Raw genomic sequence first — 18645 nt, 5'->3', positions numbered from 1 at the left:
CCACTTAACTGCTTTTTCTCATGTTGGCCAAGAGATATATTAGTGTCAGGAAATTGGGACCCTACCATGATCCATTACCAAGACTTGTGGTTTTCAATAACTAAGACAGTCAGACACCCTCCTCTCCCCCAAGAGCCCAGGTTGTGGGGAGCACTGATGACTGAACACGTGATGCTATGGTAGCATAAGGACAACAGGGGAGGCGCTACCTTCAGAAAGGCTCCCCTTGAGGAATGATATCTGAATATTAAGCTGAGGGATGGGTAGGAGTTAACTGAGCAAGGAAGGGTTGGGTAAAAGTGTGTCTCAGGGCAAGTCGCGGAGACTAGAAAAGTGGGGCCCGGTGGAGGAACCGGAAGGGCCAGGTGCCTAGAAACAGAGCAGGAGGTGGGAGTTGTGGGTAAAGCTAGAGCTGTGACAAGAGACAAGCAGATTGGAATCCCAGCTCCCACACTACTAGCTGTGTGACCCTGGGAAAGTTAATGATCCCATGGAAGGATCAGCTTCCTGATGAAAGAGAATATTAGTCTCTAGGGTAGCTTTGAGGATGATGCAATATAGGCCAAATGCTTAACAAAGTGCCTGCCACACTAACTACTCATTGTATGTTGTGCTCTTGCGTTAACTAGTCCTGCGCTAGTAGTGCACCAGCACGTGGTGCGTGCTCAACAGACATGTGAATATACTGCAGGGTCCTAGAGGTAGCGGTTCCCTCTCCAGCCACCCGACTCTTCACCACCAAGAAACCCACTCCTCTTGGTAGAGGCTCAGCCCTTTCCCCGGCCCCCATAGGTAGCAGTTAACAGTGTGTCCCTCCAGAAAAATAAGTGCCTTTACCTGCATGAATAGCTCTATACAGATCTGTTTTCCCATAATCTAGCGCCTTTCAAGTTTATAGCCATGTGATTGTATTATGTTATTGTAGACTTGTATGTAGACTGTATTATGTTATATGTAGACTAAATTAAATCAAAATTGAAAAAAGGCAATTCCTTAAAATCAAAATAAAACAAAATGTTTTTAACTGTATATTGAGTTGGTGGCCGACCACACAGAGGGGAATTATTTCAAGATATTTTTAGCAGAGTAAATTGTAGTACATCCTGGTGGGAGAAATCCTAAGGCAAGAAGAACTCCAAAAAAAGTCTTAAACTTTTCAATATTCATGTTGTTAGTAATAATATTTGTGTTATTATTCTGAAATTATTAGCTAGATATAAAATAAGGAAATATGTAATTATGCTAATGTTAATAGAAACCAGGAATTTTACCATAAGAGACAGAGATGCAAATATAGAATTTAAAAATGTAGTAAACATTTTATAATCAAATTTGAATGGAAAATATTAGTATGAACTGTTGATACATTTTCTTATTTTGAAAATCTATTTCCTAGTTCTGTCCACTGAAGAGGCCTAGAAACAGTGATCAGTCACACGGAATGTGCGAGTTTACAATCTAGTGCCAGTTTATAGTCTCTTAATACTATTTCCCACTAAATGGAACCAGGGCTTCTTGGGGAAATGGATGGCTCTGGTCTGAGGCAGGAAATGCACATGATCAGCCTGGAACATCACAACATATTTGAAATTCCTGGGGTCATGTCAAAGGGACTCAGAGTCAACTTGTCAAGGCTCTAACTAGCCACAAATGGGACAATTTAAACATGAATAACGGAAAAGAATTGAAACATGTGAATCATGTTGAAAATTCACAAGTTTATAATCATGCTAAAAAAAGAATCCTATAATCACTGTTGGATGATATTGGGAAACCAACTTAATTGTTCTGAAAACAGGCGAGTAAACCTGTTTTCTATCTTTGCCGTATGAACTTCAGAGTAACAAAATAGTAGTGGGGGAGATGGGTTTTTTGTTTGTTTTTTTTTGCGGTACACGGGCCTCTCACTGTTGTGGCCTCTCTCGTTGCAGAGCACAGGCTCCGGATGCGCAGGCTCAGCGGCCATGGCTCACGGGCCCAGCCGCTCCACGGCATGTGGGATCTTCCCGGACCGGGGCACGAACCCGTGTCCCCTGCATCGGCAGGTGGGCTCTCAACCACTGCACCACCAGGGAAGCCCAGAGATGTTTCTTTTTATAGAAGTATTCCAGCTAATAATTAAGGAATGTCACCATTTGACAAGTCCTAAAAGAAATAATGATTCTAGGCAAAGATAAAAGTATTAGTTTCCTAGGGCTGCCATAACAAAGAACCACAAACTGCGTAGCTTAAAAAAGAAATTTGATGTCTCACAGTCCTGGAGTCTAGAGTCTAAAATCAAGGTGTTGGCAGGAGCACGCTCCCTCTGAAAATCTAGGAAAGGATCCCTCCTTTCCATTTCTAACTTCTGCTGTTTGTTGGCACACCTTGGCATTCCCTGGCTTGTAGACACAACATTCCAATTCCTGCCTTTGTGGTCACATGAACATCTTCTCCCTGAGTCTGTCTATGTTCAAATGTTTCTCCTCTAATAAGGTCTGGATTAGGGTGGGTTTCATTTTAACCCGATTACATCTATGGGCATGAAGTTTAGGACTTCAACATATCTTTTTTGGGAGGATACACTTCAGTCAATCATAATCATCAAGGGCAGCTAGGATCCCAGAAAGACACAGGACATTATCTATTATGGCCAAAGAATTAGACCCCAATCAAACCAAGTCTAGATCTAACTACCAATTTACAGAAAAAAGAAGGGACTGAAGAGCATGCTAAAAAAACTCCACAGGTATATAATCAGCGAAGTCCAGAATGTGGGAAATTCTACAGGACAAATGACTTGGTTTCCTCAACAAATAAACTGCAAGGAAAAAACAGAGAGAGAGAACATAGTATAGACATAGTAGACATAGCAACCAAACACCCTGTATAACTCTTGTTTGGAAATTTGAATACTTACTAGATATTTAATGATATGAGGGATTATTGACAAGTTTTAAAAACATATCTTTAAATGAGATTCTACTATATAGCGTGGGGAACTATATTCAATATCCTGTGATAAACCATAATGGAAAAGAATATGAAAAAGAATGTATATATATATGTGTGTGTGTGTGTGTGTGTATAACTGAATCACTTTGCTGTACAGCAGACATTAACACAACATTGTAAATCAACTATATTTCAATAAAATATTTTTTTAATTTTAAAAAATAAAAATAAAAACATATCTTAGTAGTATGGTGGTAATGTTTAAAAAAGAGAGCATTCTTATAAGAATACATACCCTCAGATAAAAGGACATGATGTTTGGCAGGTGGCAGGAGAGTGGGAGATGGGTTAGGTGTGAAGCAGGATTAACCATGTAAATTAATGTAGCTTGGTGTTGGGTACGTGAGAGTTCACTATACTATTTACTTTATATGCTAAAATTTTCTATCATATAAAATTATAAAAATAAGGTGCAGTATATTTAATTCAGTGTTTCTCAACTTGGAGCAGTATCAGAATGTCTTTTCTGAAGACCTCTCCCTTCACCAAACTCACTGAGATTTACTGTTCAATATTCTTTTCTAGGATATCAAGTTTCTCTTTTCACAGTCATCCCCTGCAGCTTGATTGATGATGGAGAAGTTTAGTTTTGTTTATTGGAGGCTCCTGTGTAGCTGAAAAAATACTTTTCATTAGGCAAGAAAGGAATTTTTAAAAATTCCTTTTACTTTAAAAGTACTATGTGCATACACAAGGTAAAAAAGGCAATCTAAAAAAGAGCCAAAAAGTAAGATCACTCCTCCTGCCCCAGTTCTACTCCTCAAGGTCTCCACTATTCCAAGTTTCTTGTGAATTGCTTTACACATTTTTTCTAAGCATGTACAAAATACATGCAATTTGGACCTTACTGCAAGTCCTATCTGATGTTTTTTTTTCACTCTGCAGTACACATTAGAGACCTTAGCAGCAAAGACAGATCCTCCTCTTTTTTTTTTAATTGCACTATATGGAAATACCATCATTTATTTCAGTCCCCAGTCGGCAAGCATTTTTTTCCCAGTTATTTCCTCTTACAGATAATGTTGCAGTGCACCTTCTTGTACACACAGAGAAAAGGAATTTTGTCGAAAAGCTGCATTTCTTAAGAAAACCCCTCCTTCATTCTTTTAGCTCAGGGCAGGAAGCACCCTGTGGTATGAAGCAATCACGTGGCAAACCGTCTGGACCTGATCATATCACCTTGTGATTCCCCAGCCGCTGGGCAGCTGGAGGCTGGGCGGTCAGGACTGCACCCCGCTCCCGAGGAGGGGAGACGCCAGCACCCCCAGCTCTGTGGTTGAAAGCAGATGCCCTCTGAGTCCCCCATGTCTGACGCCCCATCGGCACCATGTCATTAGGTAAGTGCGCGCTGGCTTTGGAGGAGTCTGGGGCTGAGGCATATTAAGCTCAGACTCACCTGGATGCAGCAGTTGTTCAGTTGGTGGTATGTTTAAAGTTAAGACACTAAATTGCTACGGTGGCCAGGGTATCCGATGGCCAAGAGCAGGCAGTGATATGTCCTCTCTGAAAGGCGGCGTGCTGAGTGGGTGAGGGAAGTAAGCTTTTATTTTATCTTATCCTTTAAAAAAAATTAAAAACTGTGGCTGTGTTTAATCCTCTGGAAGTCCTGTGTGACAGCGAGGCTTTTCTTTTCTGCTATGTGGGACTTTATGTGGGCATCTCTTGCCAGATATCGGAATTTCCTGGCAAGGAAGAGAGGCAATTTGAGTAACCCGCGCACAGACAAATACATTTCACTTCAACAAAGCTTTTCATGTGTCATCGAAGATGTGTGAGAAACCAGACAGAACGCTATAGAAAATGCTCTTTAAAAAACATGACGGCTTTAGTGAAGCTCTTGCTACCCGATCTCAAACCGGATAAGTTCAGGCCGCGGCTTCACTGAGGAGAGCTTTGATGACTACAGGGAAAGAGTTGGGGAGATGGTCATGGTCTCAGTTCAGGCTGTGGGGCTTCCTTTCCAGCTTGGACAGTAAGGACCAGGGCTCAGAGCTAAATGCATATGACTTGATTTGTTTCTCCTCTTAAAATAATGCTTATGGTGCCTGTTATATGAAAAGTAGATAAAGATTTATTTACAGTCTCTCCCTGAAGAGTGTATTTTGGGGTTGTTCCTCATTGCTCTAAATTACCTTGGTGAAATTTGGCCAGTCCACAGTTATTCAAAGACAAGCATATGCTTATTGGGAAGGCATCAATAAAGTGCTTGCTCATCTGACAAGTCTGATGTTTCCATAATGGCATTTGACTTCAGAACAGAGGATACTGGGAAAGCATTGCACTAGTGGAACTTGAGGTGGGGATTCAAGTGAGGAATGAGGTGATGGGTTATGGGGAAAGGGCTGAGTCTCGGGAAAGGATGGAGGTCCTATGAGTTTGCCAGAGGAGATGCAGGATGAGCTGGTTAGAAGTAGAGGTCTGCTCTGTTTTAAAAAAAGATTTAAAGCATTAACATCAAGGAAAAGTAAACAAAGAGGAAAAGAGCTAATGAAGGTGTGGTGCTGGGTGGCGGATGGACTGACCTAGGATACGCTGGTCAGCCTGGGCACAGGGCCCTGCACACAGTCTGTGCCGATTCCCAGGACTGAGGGTCAGAGACTTTAATGAGCAGGGCCCAGGGGAGACCAGTCTCCAGGTTTCATGGGGCTATGGTGAAAAGTCGGTCAGAGACCCAGGGGATTAGGTCCTAACTGAGAAAGGAGCCTGATTCTCTAGGCATCCATCCAGGGAAGCTTTCCGTTTGCCGGCCCCCTGCCCCACTCCCCCTCCTCTGCAGGGGTGTCCCATTTCCCATCACCTGTCCAGTCTCTCTGAACAGCTTTTACGTTCTGAACTAGTTCAGATCCATAGAGAACCTTTTGTTAAGCTTGTAAGAATTTTTTTTTCACCCTATGAAATTCTTTCAAGCTTTCTGACATTGTCAAGTGCCTCGATGATTGGGTTTGAACAGCTGTGACCTTCAGCTGCCTGAAGACCTGTAATGCCATCCCTGCTGATCGTAGATTCTTACTCAGGGATTATCTGTCAACAAGAAGAAATACTGGAAAGGGGTACAGGGTCCCCCCTTCCTGACTTTGGGGTCTGTAAACTAAGACCTGTTCTTCCAAGTAAGCTGCTGCTAGTCAATCTTGATTCTAGTTCCTCTAAACAGATCAATTTCCTAGAGAGGCAGAATAACAGCGTGCCTGGTTTAGGGGTCAGGACACCTGGATTCAGCATTGCTTCTACCACTGATTATCCCACATGCCCTGTGGCCAATCCTTCAGTATTTCCCTTAAGTAAAAATGAAGGGGCTGAATCACGATGCACAAAGATTTCAATGACCTGAAAGGCGGGGCTGAAATTGATGAGATTAAATTTAAAACAATTGGTTGCAGAGATAGATGCTGGGAAAAAGCTAACATTGCTATTCCTACAGAGAAGGTTTATTTGCCCCTGAATGTGAAACAAGAGTGAGCTGTGGCCACAAGTATAGCTCACAGTTTCAGGCAGCATCCACAGAATCTCAGCTGCCAGAGTAAGTTTAGAGACCTGCTGTGCTCTGTTCTGATCCGGCGATGGAATCACCCGCCTCCAGCCTCACAGCTGCTTCCAGGACTCTCTCCAACGTAGAGCGATTGTTCTTAAAAACCTAAATTTGATGGTGTCACTCTCCTGCTTACAAACCTTCAGTAGCTCCCTATTGCTCTCTGAATAGTCTCATACAATGTCCTTCATGATCTGGTCCCTGTGGACCTCAAGCCTATCTCTTATCCTCTACTGACCCACAACCTTGATTCTAGTAGTTCCAAACCACAGGTAGCTCCCAGACCTGGTCCTCTCTCTCTCCCCTCTGGAGTGCAGTTTCCAATACACACACAAACACCCCTCCACTTGTCAGTTTTCCCATCCACTGGGCTTTCAGAGCCCCCTGGGTTTGCCCCTGTCATAGCACTTCCCGCGCCACGTTGCAATTGCTTGTGAGTACTCCACTTTCCCATCCCAAGACAGTGAGCCCCTCAAGACAGAGACTATGCTTTTTCCATGCATTCTCAGCATCTACTATCTTCCTGGAAGACACTCAGTCAATATCTGTAGAATCAGATGGAAGGCTAGGGGAACAACTGGCAAACCAAGTGCATTCAGAGAAGAGTAATAAAGATGGTGAGGGCAGTGGAAATAAGGTTGAATGACAATTGAAGAAGCTGAAACAGTTTAGCTCGGAAAAGAGAGCACAAGGAGAGGCATCACAGCTCACCTTCGTGTCAAGGGCTGCCACGGAGCCGTGGGATATGATTTACTCTAGGCTCCCCAGAGGGCAGGGTTAGACTCTGGTGGGAGGGAGGCCGACATGGTGTGATGTAAGAAGCAGCGATGGAGACCACTAGGGTGTGCTGTGTCTGGGTACATTTGGCAGAAGAAGGATGCCTTGCAGACAAGGGATGGCTTCCTGGTGACCTAAAGAGCCTCCTGGCCCTGAAGGGCCCCAGCACTGTCTCAGGACTGTGGTTAGAAGGATACTTGTGTTGGGTGAGGCATTCACCCCAATAATATTGAAGGTCCTGCCGAACATGGATTCTGTGATCTGCAAGCTCTAAAAGTTGTAAAAGTCTGTGATTCTCTCATCTAGGCCAGAACACCACACAATTTACAAAACTGAACAGACATTCTAATTCCTGACTTCTCTTCTTTACCTATTCCAAATCCACCCATGATGCGTGGTCCACTTAGTTGTTCCACTGGCAAAGGAAATGGATATATCGAGAAGTTATATAATCTGCCCTAGTGTTTGCAGGATACCAAGAGGCAGAATCTTAATAGGAAACAGAATTCCCAAGTCTGAGTCATTAAAGCAAATAGCTTTTCCAGGTCCCTGATGACTCCATGAGCCAAGTTGGCCTAAGAAGTTTCATGTTTCTTACCATTTTGCCTTCATCCCATACCTGAAGTTCAAGAATACAGTCACGGCAGAGTGGCTGTGGGGATGGGCTCTGGAACTAGACTGCCTGTGCAACCTCAGACAAATCACTTCCTCTTTCTGCGAATAACTCAGTTTCCTCATTTATAAGGTGGATATAATAATAGAACTAGCCTTATAGAGTTGTAAGGATAAAATGAGAATACAGAACATGGGTATATTAAGTACTTAATAAACATTACCTAGTGTTATTAGTACTGGTTGAGGACAGGACTTGGGAATAAAGACAATTGATTTCTCTTTCCAGTGCTAAAGGCATAGGGCAGTGGTCTTCAGCTCTTCTCTGCACAGCCTCAGAAGTTCCTCAGAGGGCTTCCCTGGTGGCGCAGTGGTTGAGAGTCCGCCTGCCGATGCAGGGGACGCGGGTTCGTGCCCCGGTCCGGGAGGATCCCACACGCCACGGAGCGGCTGGGCCCGTGAGCCATGGCTGCTGAGCCTGTGCGTCCGGAGCCTGTGCGCCGCAGCGGGAGAGGCCACAACAGTGAGAGGCCTGTGTACCACAAAAAAAAACAAAAACAAAAGAAGTTCCTCAGAGCTTCTGCTGAGAGCCTGGGCAGGGTGAAAGGGACCAGAGATGACAACCACTGGCAAAGAAGAACCAAATGGGGGGGGGGCGGTGAGCACACAGCTGGAGCTCATCTGCTGCTGTCTGCAGTGCTAAGACAATTTTTTAATTCTCTAGAAAAATGAGGGTGTGTTGGGATTTGCACACACAGCTCCATGTCCTTCCTCCCTCCCCAATAATTCCCTGCTTATGGGTAGTCTTCCCACAAAAGGGAGTTTGGATAAATTGTTGATAACCTTTGAATCATTAGTTTCTTTTTCTCCGAAGACAGGTAATTCATACCTTCTGATGTGTTCCCAGGGATGTTGCCAGTTTACATGCCAACCTATGTATAAAATACCTCCCCACCTGATGCCTGCCTGAGGGACACAGTCAGAAAGGGGCAACATAGTGGCAACGAATATGTCTTAGACTCTGAGCTCCCTCCTGGTGAAGTCACTGAAACTCCAAGCCCACTGAAGGCACAGCCCAGCTTTCACCTGACAGAGTCCCAGGGGCCTCATACAGTTTTTAGTGACCATTCAAGTTTTCCCGAGGCTGAGATCAGAGCCACACTCTACTCTGTAGGTGACCTGCAGCAACCATCACCACCTCTGCTGGTCCTGATGCTGCACCTCCTTTCTGGTACCCACCTGGGATGGGGCAGGCTCTCCCCCACCAAAGTCATAGCTCTTCTGTTAGATGCCTCAAATGGCTCTCTTGCGATTCCAACTTAGAATCTTCTTTGCCAAAGACTTGGGATCGATTCCCAGTGGAGTCTGGGCTAAGGGTCAGTTAAGACACCTCCCAGTATCTTGCTCAAAAGTCTTCTTTCTTTCTCATAAGCCTGGACAGTGCAATCCTTCACTGTCCCAGGATAAAGTTCAATCTCCACCAGGGCCCTCCCCAGGGAAGAGATGAGGGGCACGCTGCCTCTGTTCTCTTTTTTGATGTCAGAGTTTATCTGGCATCCTGCAGTTCAGCTACATTCCCAACACACTCAACAAATAACTCTCCTGGTGGCCCTTGAGGTGGACAGAGCTCCTGAAGGGAACCTGCCAACTGGGCTCCCTCTGGGACCCCCAATCTACGGATATGAATGTGCTTCAGGCTTTCTGCACCAGGGGAATTTTCCAAACCTGATAAGAGTATTGTCAGGAAAGAATAAGAAATAATTTTCCTTTTCATAGATTCACAAAGCAGAAAAAACTCTTAATATTGATTTGGCCCATTCTGGCTCCAAGCAGGGTTAGACTCAAACAGTAAGTGTTTAAACTTAGAAAGAAAGAGAGAAAAACACCTCCTAGAGACTGAAATGCTAAAATGCCCCCTTATAGGTTGGAGGTTATTTCTCCCCTAATGGCCACACCAGTTCCTTTGTGGTACCACTTGAGCCCTTTGCCTATTGTTCTGTCCTTAAGGGAAATCAGAAGGAAGATGGTAGCCTGCCTTGGCTATCTCCCATCCCACAGAGGAATTCTCTCTGCCTGAGCTCTTATCCACCCATCACGCACGCACGCACGCACGCACGTGCTCTCTCTCTCTCTGTCTCTCTCTCTGTCTCTCTCTCTCTCGTTCACTCACTCACACTCACACATCCCTACATACATTTCTAGCTCTAAACTGTAATCACCTGTGTCTGACTTGGTTCTTGGAAGTGAAGGCGGAGCCTGGGTATGCAATACCATAAACGTATTTTCCCCAAGAGATGCTTATGCAGCAATCCAGACATTCTCATTGCTCTGCCTTTTAATTAGTTCAGGGAGTTGCAGCCTCACAGTGTGGGTGTGCTTGCCAGCTGTGCTTTTAGGGAAGGTATCTGGTCTGCGCTCGTTCTGTTTCCTCCCTCGGTGTTAGGAAATTACAGAGCCGGCTTTCTTTGCTTGTCTTGGAAGTGTGTGCACTGACCTTACCGCACAGAGCCCCGGACACTCCAGGGCTTTTCTGAGCCAGTGCTTAAAGGCCCCTGGGGATGAGTGTGGTGACACTCAGATCTCAGGTCTTGCAGCCCTCTGTCCTTGAACAGGGAGAGAGAGGATGGCCTTTGGGCTAAAAGGGATTGTTTTCATCTGTAACTGCTCGGTACCCTTGGGCAACCTACTGCACACTGGTGCCCCTGGGAGCCCAGAGGAGGGATTTTATGGCTCAAGGGAAACCTGCTTGTCTCCCATGCAGGGCCCCGTTCCGGAGGCTGCCAGATATCTTATCCCCATGAAAGGAGAGGCCTCAGAGAGCCCTTCTGGCCTTCCTTCCTCTGAGCTGCCCTATCTACCTCCCCATAGGGGTTCTGGGATGGCTGTAGCTGAAATCAAATCTCTCATTGCTGCTGACTTTTTAGAGTAAACTTTTCTCCTCTACACAGTCTCCCCTTACTTTGTTTATGCATCCTCCCTCTGGGTGACCAGATCACACTTCAGCTCTATTTTAACTTCTCCACGTTCCAAGCTTTGGCACATCCCCCTCTTTACCCTGGCTTCTCCCCTAGATGTCTTCCAGCTCAGTCTGTGTGGCCAGGGCCTCTCTGATTTGCTGATTTGCTCCTATGCGCTGTGTAGGTTTCTACACCGCGCTTTTCAGCTGAAACCCACCAGGGTGAAATTTTCTTTCTTCGCTTACGTCATGCTTTGGCATGGAATTCCTCTCTTAGTTTCCTTCTGTCTGCACATCTGCTTTTTGGTAGCTATTCCCATCCCTCCTACCTCTCTCGCCTTTTGGGCAGGGGCTCCCTCCTTGGCACTTGGCTTCTCCAGAGGCCCTCCTCTCTGCCAATAGGGTCATTAATCACTGCCCTGGCGTTGACTCTTATGCTATAGCCTTGCAGGTAGCCACCTGCTCACCACCTAGTCCCACCTGTCATGTTGATTGTCACTGAGTGTGACCTCAGCCAGTCCTGAAGGGTGCCAGCCCCATGACATCCCTGTCTCTAGACTAAGGCAGAGCACAAATGAAGGGGCTCAGAGCTCCTTGATGAATGGTGTTTTCCACACCTAGAAATATGTACTTTTGTAACCTCTAATTTCGGAAGAGCTGCCTACTTGAAATGTTGTATTTGATATGATATTTATTTTTTCAAAATAGCAGAGTAAATCAAACTTTATACGCATTTTTTTTCATTTAATTTTACAAAGGAGTAATACATTTACGTGGTTCAAACCTCAAAAAGTATAAACTCTTATACAGCAAAAATTCTTTCTCCTAACCTCATGTTCCTTCTGCCCGGTTTCCACCCTGTGCGGGGAGGCACTGTGTGGGTCTTCCTTAGTTCTTGGTAGCTCTTGGTAGTCTTGTACTAGATTCAAAATCAGTTGAGTGCCCCCAAAACAGTGATGTACCAGCTAGTTAGATAGAAAAAGAGGCCTCTCACTCTGTCACACATGTACCCTTTAGGATTGAGGTACCTGGTCCTCACCCACCCCTGTGGCTATAAATTCTGTCCTAAGGTCTTTCTCTGTCTCTACAACATAGCCTTTGTTGTACTAGGAATTTTTATCTCAGCCATCTTTGTCTACGTGTCTTTGTTTCAATGTCTTGAAGCTCAAAGCAGATTCCATTACTTGGGAGCTTAGTGAATTGGCCCCAGTCAATCAGATAAGCACTAGAAAAATTCCCTGGAAACCTCCAACAGATAGACTTAGAAAGATCCAGCACAATCCGTTTATCACAGCAAGATTACAGCTGATACCCTCAAAGTGGAGGAGACCCTGTGGTCCTCTAAACAACTTGAAGAGGGCTCTAAGGAGGAGAAAGGGGTCAGGAGTGAAGTGTGGGCAGGCAGCTGTGCTCAGCCTCAGGCTGGGTGCGCCCTGAAGCCAGGACTTCCTTTGGACAGAGGTTGGTGGCCCAGGCAGCAGGAGTGACCAGCATTCCGATAGTCAGAAAGAAAATTTGTCTGGGCAGATGAATCTTCGGAGAGTTCTGACTGCCCACCTCCTGGGCACTCTCACCTCTGAGTCTGGTTGGAAAAACATCTGGCAGCCTGGTCATTATCAGCACCATCTCTGAAACTGCCCAGGGCAGCCACCCTTCTATACACACACACACACACACACACACACTTAGCGCCGCCTCATACATTTGTTCCAAGTCTTCACTTCTCTGAAGTGCTTTCAGTTCACTGACTCAAGTGGCTCTGGATGGGTCTGGAGGGGTCACCACGGCTGTTTGATGGCCCAGCTGTGAAGCTAGAACCTCCCCTTGAGTAAACCTTCTTTGTATTTGACCTGCTGCCCCACACATATCTGTGAACTGACACCACATTTAAAGATGCTCACTGGTTGATCACAGAGATGGCCCCAGGTACCACAAGATTCAGAATCACAAGAATGGGGAAGTTTGCTGTGGTCCCAGTGAGAAGTATTAACCTTCAGTCATAAACGTGTGGAAACTGGCATTCTTATATGGCGTCTATGATGTATGTAGTGATGTCATATTAAATATTTAGTTAACAAGAAAATGTCACTCCTAAGCCACACCCAGTGTCCCGTGGGATATTGCACTTTGCACCAGGGACAAATGAAGGGAAAGCAATTATTCACCTTGGGTGAACTACCTGGTCTTTAATTAGGAACTGGGATGAAACACCTGAAACCCCTTTCCCTAGGAATATCCCCCAGGACATCTGTTCTAGCTCATGCCTGACTGGAAGATCCTCCAGCCTCTGAGCAGGGACAGCCATCCTGGGAGCTGCTTGACTTATGCGTTGAGTTCCTGCTTGGACGGGAGATCTACACATGTGCCACAGCTGGGAGGACACTTGTCCCAGAGGACTGGTAGACGGGACCGAGGGTTTGAGTCACAGAGGATGAGATTGCAGAGTAAGGACCGGGTCTGTGGATCAGGGAGATCAGTGAGAGCTGCTGAGTGGGAGGTGCCTGTGGGACTCCTGAGTAAAGGGCCAGCGACATCCTTATTTGGGGACCATTATCACATGAAATAAGGAGAAGAGATGGGGCCCTGGAAGTGTGGGTGGGCTGAGAAGGGGAGAGGCTAAGGATGGATGTCCACAGGTAAGAGCCCAGGATGTCTCTGGACAGAGCACAGATAGGGCAGTAGTCGTGCATTACCTCTTAGGGGAAAAGCATAACTGCTGTGGATGGGGTGTTCTGGGTGGAGGGCAGGGGCTGTGGTAGGTCACATCTGCTGCGGCAAGCAGGGGACAGGTGTCTGTCTGAAGGATGGGCATCAGCCTTCGTGGCCTAGTTGGTGTTCTCAGCCCTGCCCTCAGACTGCCAGAGGTGGGTGGTGAACAAGAGGAAATGAATGTGGACTTTCACTGGCACTTTCCAGATCCATACATGAGCCATGGGTCAGTGATCAGGGGGATGTGTGGTTTGTGGTCCAAGGTACACTGCCCTTGCTGGGCAGAGTCATGGTGGGTGATAGAAGTGGGTGGAGCCTGCGGTGTGCCTGAGCCCGGAGCCTGCTCCTGCCAGATGACTGCGTGCATCTCTTCCCAGCTCCTCATTCAGCGATGTCATAGTCACAGCTTGAAATCGGCCATGGTGGGAGAACTTACACGATGGAGATCTGCAAATGCTACATATCAAGGCTTTCTTTTCCAGAGAGCCCATTGTTAAACATTTACCAGCACATCACTCAGGGGTGGAGTAAAGGGTACAGGTCGGCAAATGAAAAGGGATGAGTCTAAAATGAGGGATCTTGACTGCTGAGGAGTTTGGACTTTATTCTGAGAGCTGATGAGAGTCATTGAGGAGCCATATAATTCAGTACATTGCTTGAGAGGGTAGTATTTGAAGTCTGTTTACCTAGGTTCAAATGCTTGCTCTACCATTTAATAGCTGTGTGACCTTGGGCAGATTACTTAACCTCTCTGAGCCTTATTTTCCTCATCTGTGAAATGGGAGAAATAATGCCTGCTTCATAGTTTATCGCGATATGTAGACAAGTTTTACACGTAGAGCACTTAGAGCCTGGCATGCAGCAAGCATTCAATAAATGTTAGCTATTATAGAAGTGTTTAGACCATTCAATGACATGATCATATTTGTCTTTTGGAATGAACACTGCAACGAGGAGAATAGATTGAAGAGGAAAAGACAAAAGGCAGGAAGAGCAGGCAAGAGCAAGGGATGGTGAGAGCCTCAACTAGGCTGGAGAGAAGGGAGTAGATCTGAGGGATCTTGAGGTGGGGTGGAGAGGGGTGGGAATGTGATGCAGGGGGAAGGAGAGAGGAAGGGAAGGTCACAACCAATGAGCAGTAGTGAGCAGCGAAGGCTTTGAGAGAGAGGTGGGTCTTGAAGGGATATCTCTGCGGAGAAGAGGGAGGAGGACCTTATGGGTAGAAGAAGCCGTGTGAGAAGAGAGCAAGGGTTTTCCAGAGAGTGCTATGGTTAATGGGTTTTCAGTCAACACGTGTCACGTGAGTATTTAAATGTTTGATTGATGCAGCTGGAATGAAAAATGAAGAAAAACCAGTAGGCTTGAAAAATCAAAAATCCCTCAGAAGATTCCTACATCACTCCCAGCTCCACATGCTGCTTCCCCAGCACATAAGAAACCAGCTGGTGACAGGTCCAGGCACCACCCCTCACCTGGCCGGGCAGGCAGCCTTCCAGCCCAGAGCTGCTCCTGCCCCTCCTGGGTCTGATGGGGGTGGGGACCCTGCAATGGCCCTGATCCGTGTTGCTGAGGAAATTAGCCGAGCGCTGGAGGGTTAAAATCTCCCTCTCTTTCATGAAGGGGAGAGGGAGACAGGGATCTTTCCTGTTTACCCTACGCCTGGCTTTTGGGCACCTTCCTGTTGTCCTAATGGTGCCCTTCTAGACCATTGGGGCAGTATTTCACCCTTGTCACCCTTGAAACACTGCTGCCAGCATCTGGCTAACTGTGTCACAGGCTGCGGTTGCATCAGCCCACAGTCTGAGGTTGGCTGGGGAATAGTGACAAGCTGGTGTTATATCCCATTCTGCATAGGAGTGTAGGGGAGAGGGGTAACTGGCAGTCACACCTTCACCCGCCTCCGCCAACCATCCCCCACTCAGCCTGGAGAAGGGTGGGCAGTGGCAGAGAGCAGGACTTCTCTCTCATTCTATTCCCCCACAGCCTCTCCTCAGCCACCACCCACTGTCTCTCCTCCCAAACGAGACGGAAAAACAAAGACGTGGCAATGATGTCAAGGGGGTGAACAGAGAGCAGAGAACCAAACTGGACCCGATTAAGTGACTTGGAGAACTCAAGTTATTTGGAGAGAGAACATAAACACATATAAGAAATGTCAAAAGATAGGCAGACATCGCTCCTAGCTTTGGTCAGAATATTTCTCAGATAGTCTCCTCCTGGGGTCCCATGAGTCTGCCATGCTTTGCAAACGATATACACCAGGATGCTCAAAGCAGGGTGTTGGTTACCTGTTGCAGTAACCTCTGGGAATCCAGCAGGGTGGCATAGCTTTAGACCATCCCAGGACTAGCTCCCAATTAGGGGCTTTTCTCAGACAAATTACTTGGCTGTGTTGGACCCACTTGGTCCATTTGGACTCCTTCCCCAAGATGGCAGCCAGTTCATCTTCTGCGGGCCAGGCCTGCCCAGCAGCTCTCAGCCAGTGCTTGTTCTTTTCCAGCCACTGGTGGGGCTCCCTGGAAACCCTCCTTCTCTCCTCTGGCCCCGCCTCCTGACAGGTCAGGTCAACTCCAAGGGGATGACCTGGTGCAGTGGGAACTGGAGGCCCAGCTCATCCTCCTGTTTCTCTACATCCTAGCAGGCAACGCTGCCAGGCTTCCCTCGTTCTCGTGGCTGCCAGGAGTGTTGCCTGCTGATGGGGGGCAGCTGAGTCCCTCCCCAGGAACTGCCCTCACTCAAAAGGAGCTACTTTGCCCAGGGTTATGTCCTCATGGCAGGAACAACTGTATCCAACGAGTGGGCGATGCAGAGGTGCACAGTCTTGGCGCTTTGAGGGCCAACTCAGCCTCAGAGCTCCCTCAGGGATGGGTTGAGGTCTCTGTGCTGACGGCCGCAGCTCATCCTTATGTGTGAGCCGCCTTCTCTCCCTCCCTGACACTATAGTCCCCAAGCGCGCTCCCCAGTAAACCACTAGCATGTAAATCTCTGTCCCAGAGTCTCTTCCCCCAGGGAAGCCAGCCCATGAGACTTAGAGATACTGGACAGGAGGACTTTGGCGCTGAGGTCCAGTCAAGGGCGGTCCGCAGGGAGGCTGGGTGGTGGGAGAAGCAGTGTGGGGAGACCCTCTGTCAAGGAGGTTGGGAGGTTGGTGAAGGAATGACCCAGGGAAGAAGGAGTTAACTCTGAAGGATGCCCACCTTGCCCTCTGCAGCCCGCGGGGGGTTGTCCGGCCCTTTTGAAGGAAAAGGAAAGGAAGAGAAGTACAGAGGAGTCCTGATGCTCTCTAGAGAGGCTCGGCTATTTGTCATACAACTGGCTGAACACACACTGCAGAATCCATCTTACTCCTGGTTGCCTGGGCAAATTTACCTCACAAGGGCATTACTTCCCTCCATCTGAAGTCAGCTGGGAAATTGTGCAGTTAGTCTTATCATGAGCTAACTCAACATGCGAGTGAGATGCAGATGCAAACGATAAGAGGAAAAGATAAGAGGGAAGAGAAACTGGGGGGCTGCTGTATGGCCTGCTCCTCCTTGGGAGAAGAGGGGGGTAGAAGGGAGGTCATCAGCCAGGCCTCGCCCCACTCAGCCTGGCCTCACCCCCCAGTCCCCGTGATGCGTGCTCCTTTTGGAAGATCACGGGATTCCCTCGGTCTGAACACAAATCCCCTGACTGTGACAGGAAACAGGAGTGAGGGTTTTCCTCTTTGCACCTCAGCAAGGGACCCAGAGGCCAGACACACTCATCTGCCCGCCAGATCCAGAACAGACCCCGATCACAATGGCTTCCAGACCCGGAGGCTGAGCTGGAACCACAGCCGCTCACAGCACACCCCTCAGGTCCCCCCATCCCAAACCCAAAGAGCTCAGAACAGCTCAGCACCTCCTGCTTGCATTCCAGAAAACTCTTGAAGCTTAGGGTGTAACTTTTATGAGGCCAGGGACCCCATATTGGAGGCTAACTTCTACACCGTGCCTGACACAGCAGCCATGGGAATGCAAGGGAACTGTCGTGAAAGCCATAGGATTTTCTGAGGACTGTTTGTGCCAAAAAGCATCCCAATCCTTTCCGGAGGCTGTACCTGGGCATTCCCCAGGGGGTGCTTAATGGAGGGGGGGACAGTGGGCACAGACACACATCCGTCCAAAGGATATATTACCTCGTAGGAGCTAACCGAGGCCCCTTCAGTTTCTGCTAGTGGTTTTGTTTAAAAATAATTTTTTTAATGTATTTTATAACAGTTTCAGATGAAGTTGGAAAATAAGCACAGGATACGAACTTGCTTCATCAGCTTTTTTATCCAACCCCAAGATCCTCCAGGGAGAAGGAAAAGTCAGATGCAAAGTTTACAAGAACTTGTATAACATAAAGTGGGTGACGGGCTCTCCAGGCTGGCCTCTGGGCTAGTTTCTAGCATGCAGGGAGGGAGGGCTCTGTACTACTGTGAGGTAATAGAGTTGATTAGGCCAGTGGCTGGTGTTGCAGAAATAGGGTGGAGGGGAGGGGGCTAAGAGTGAGCACCGCAAGAAGAGCCCTTGGATGACTCTGGACCAGACACTGTTTTCTAGAATAGGGGTAACTCATGCTACCAAGGCTACTAACACACAGGGGAAGAAACCCAATTCTGGAACACTACCTGCAATTAAAAGGCAGCCTACTTGGGTTCTTTAAGGTGATACATAGCTCTAAAATTCTGACCATCAGTTCTATGAATTTTGTCTGTGCAGCTGACAGTTCTCCACCAGCCACTCAAACTGTCAGAGGCTCTAGATAGGAGAGCCAGGCAGCCCACAGCACAGGGGACATATTCTCCCCTCTCTTGTTTGTCCAGAGCAGGTGAACTTCAGCTGCAGGCTGGCTCCTGCCTGTGGGATTTCCCGCTCTGTTTGGTCTGAGCCCAGAGTCAGCGTGACTCCAGATAACCCTGATATGGAATAATAAACAGAAAATTAAAATGACACAAAAGCCCCTATCATCAGATGTCATCTTAGGTAGTTTTTGTTTTTTTTTGGGGGGGGGGTCTTAGGTAGTTTTAAATGCTGAGATGTTTCCTCCTTTCTGAGCGTGTGCA

The 18645-nt window shown here is 47.1% G+C and overlaps 1 protein-coding gene across 2 annotated transcripts in view; it reads left to right on the top strand.

Moving 5' to 3' along the window:
• Positions 1-4127: 4127 nt before the first annotated feature.
• BCAR3 (BCAR3 adaptor protein, NSP family member) overlaps positions 4128-18645 on the top strand; it is a 206206-nt gene continuing 191688 nt past the window's right edge. For both annotated transcript variants that reach the window (XM_067726936.1, XM_067726930.1), the window contains exon 1: positions 4128-4331. In XM_067726936.1, the coding sequence (XP_067583037.1) occupies positions 4322-4331 (10 nt within the window). In that variant the 5' untranslated portion in view covers positions 4128-4321. The remainder of the gene's footprint in view (positions 4332-18645) is intronic.

The sequence above is a fragment of the Pseudorca crassidens genome, chromosome 2, assembly GCF_039906515.1.
Source record: "Pseudorca crassidens isolate mPseCra1 chromosome 2, mPseCra1.hap1, whole genome shotgun sequence".
In the NCBI taxonomy this organism is placed as follows: Eukaryota; Metazoa; Chordata; class Mammalia; order Artiodactyla; family Delphinidae; genus Pseudorca; species Pseudorca crassidens.
The sequence above is the reverse complement of the archived record's forward strand: the minus strand, read 5'-3'. Positions and strand labels throughout refer to the sequence as shown.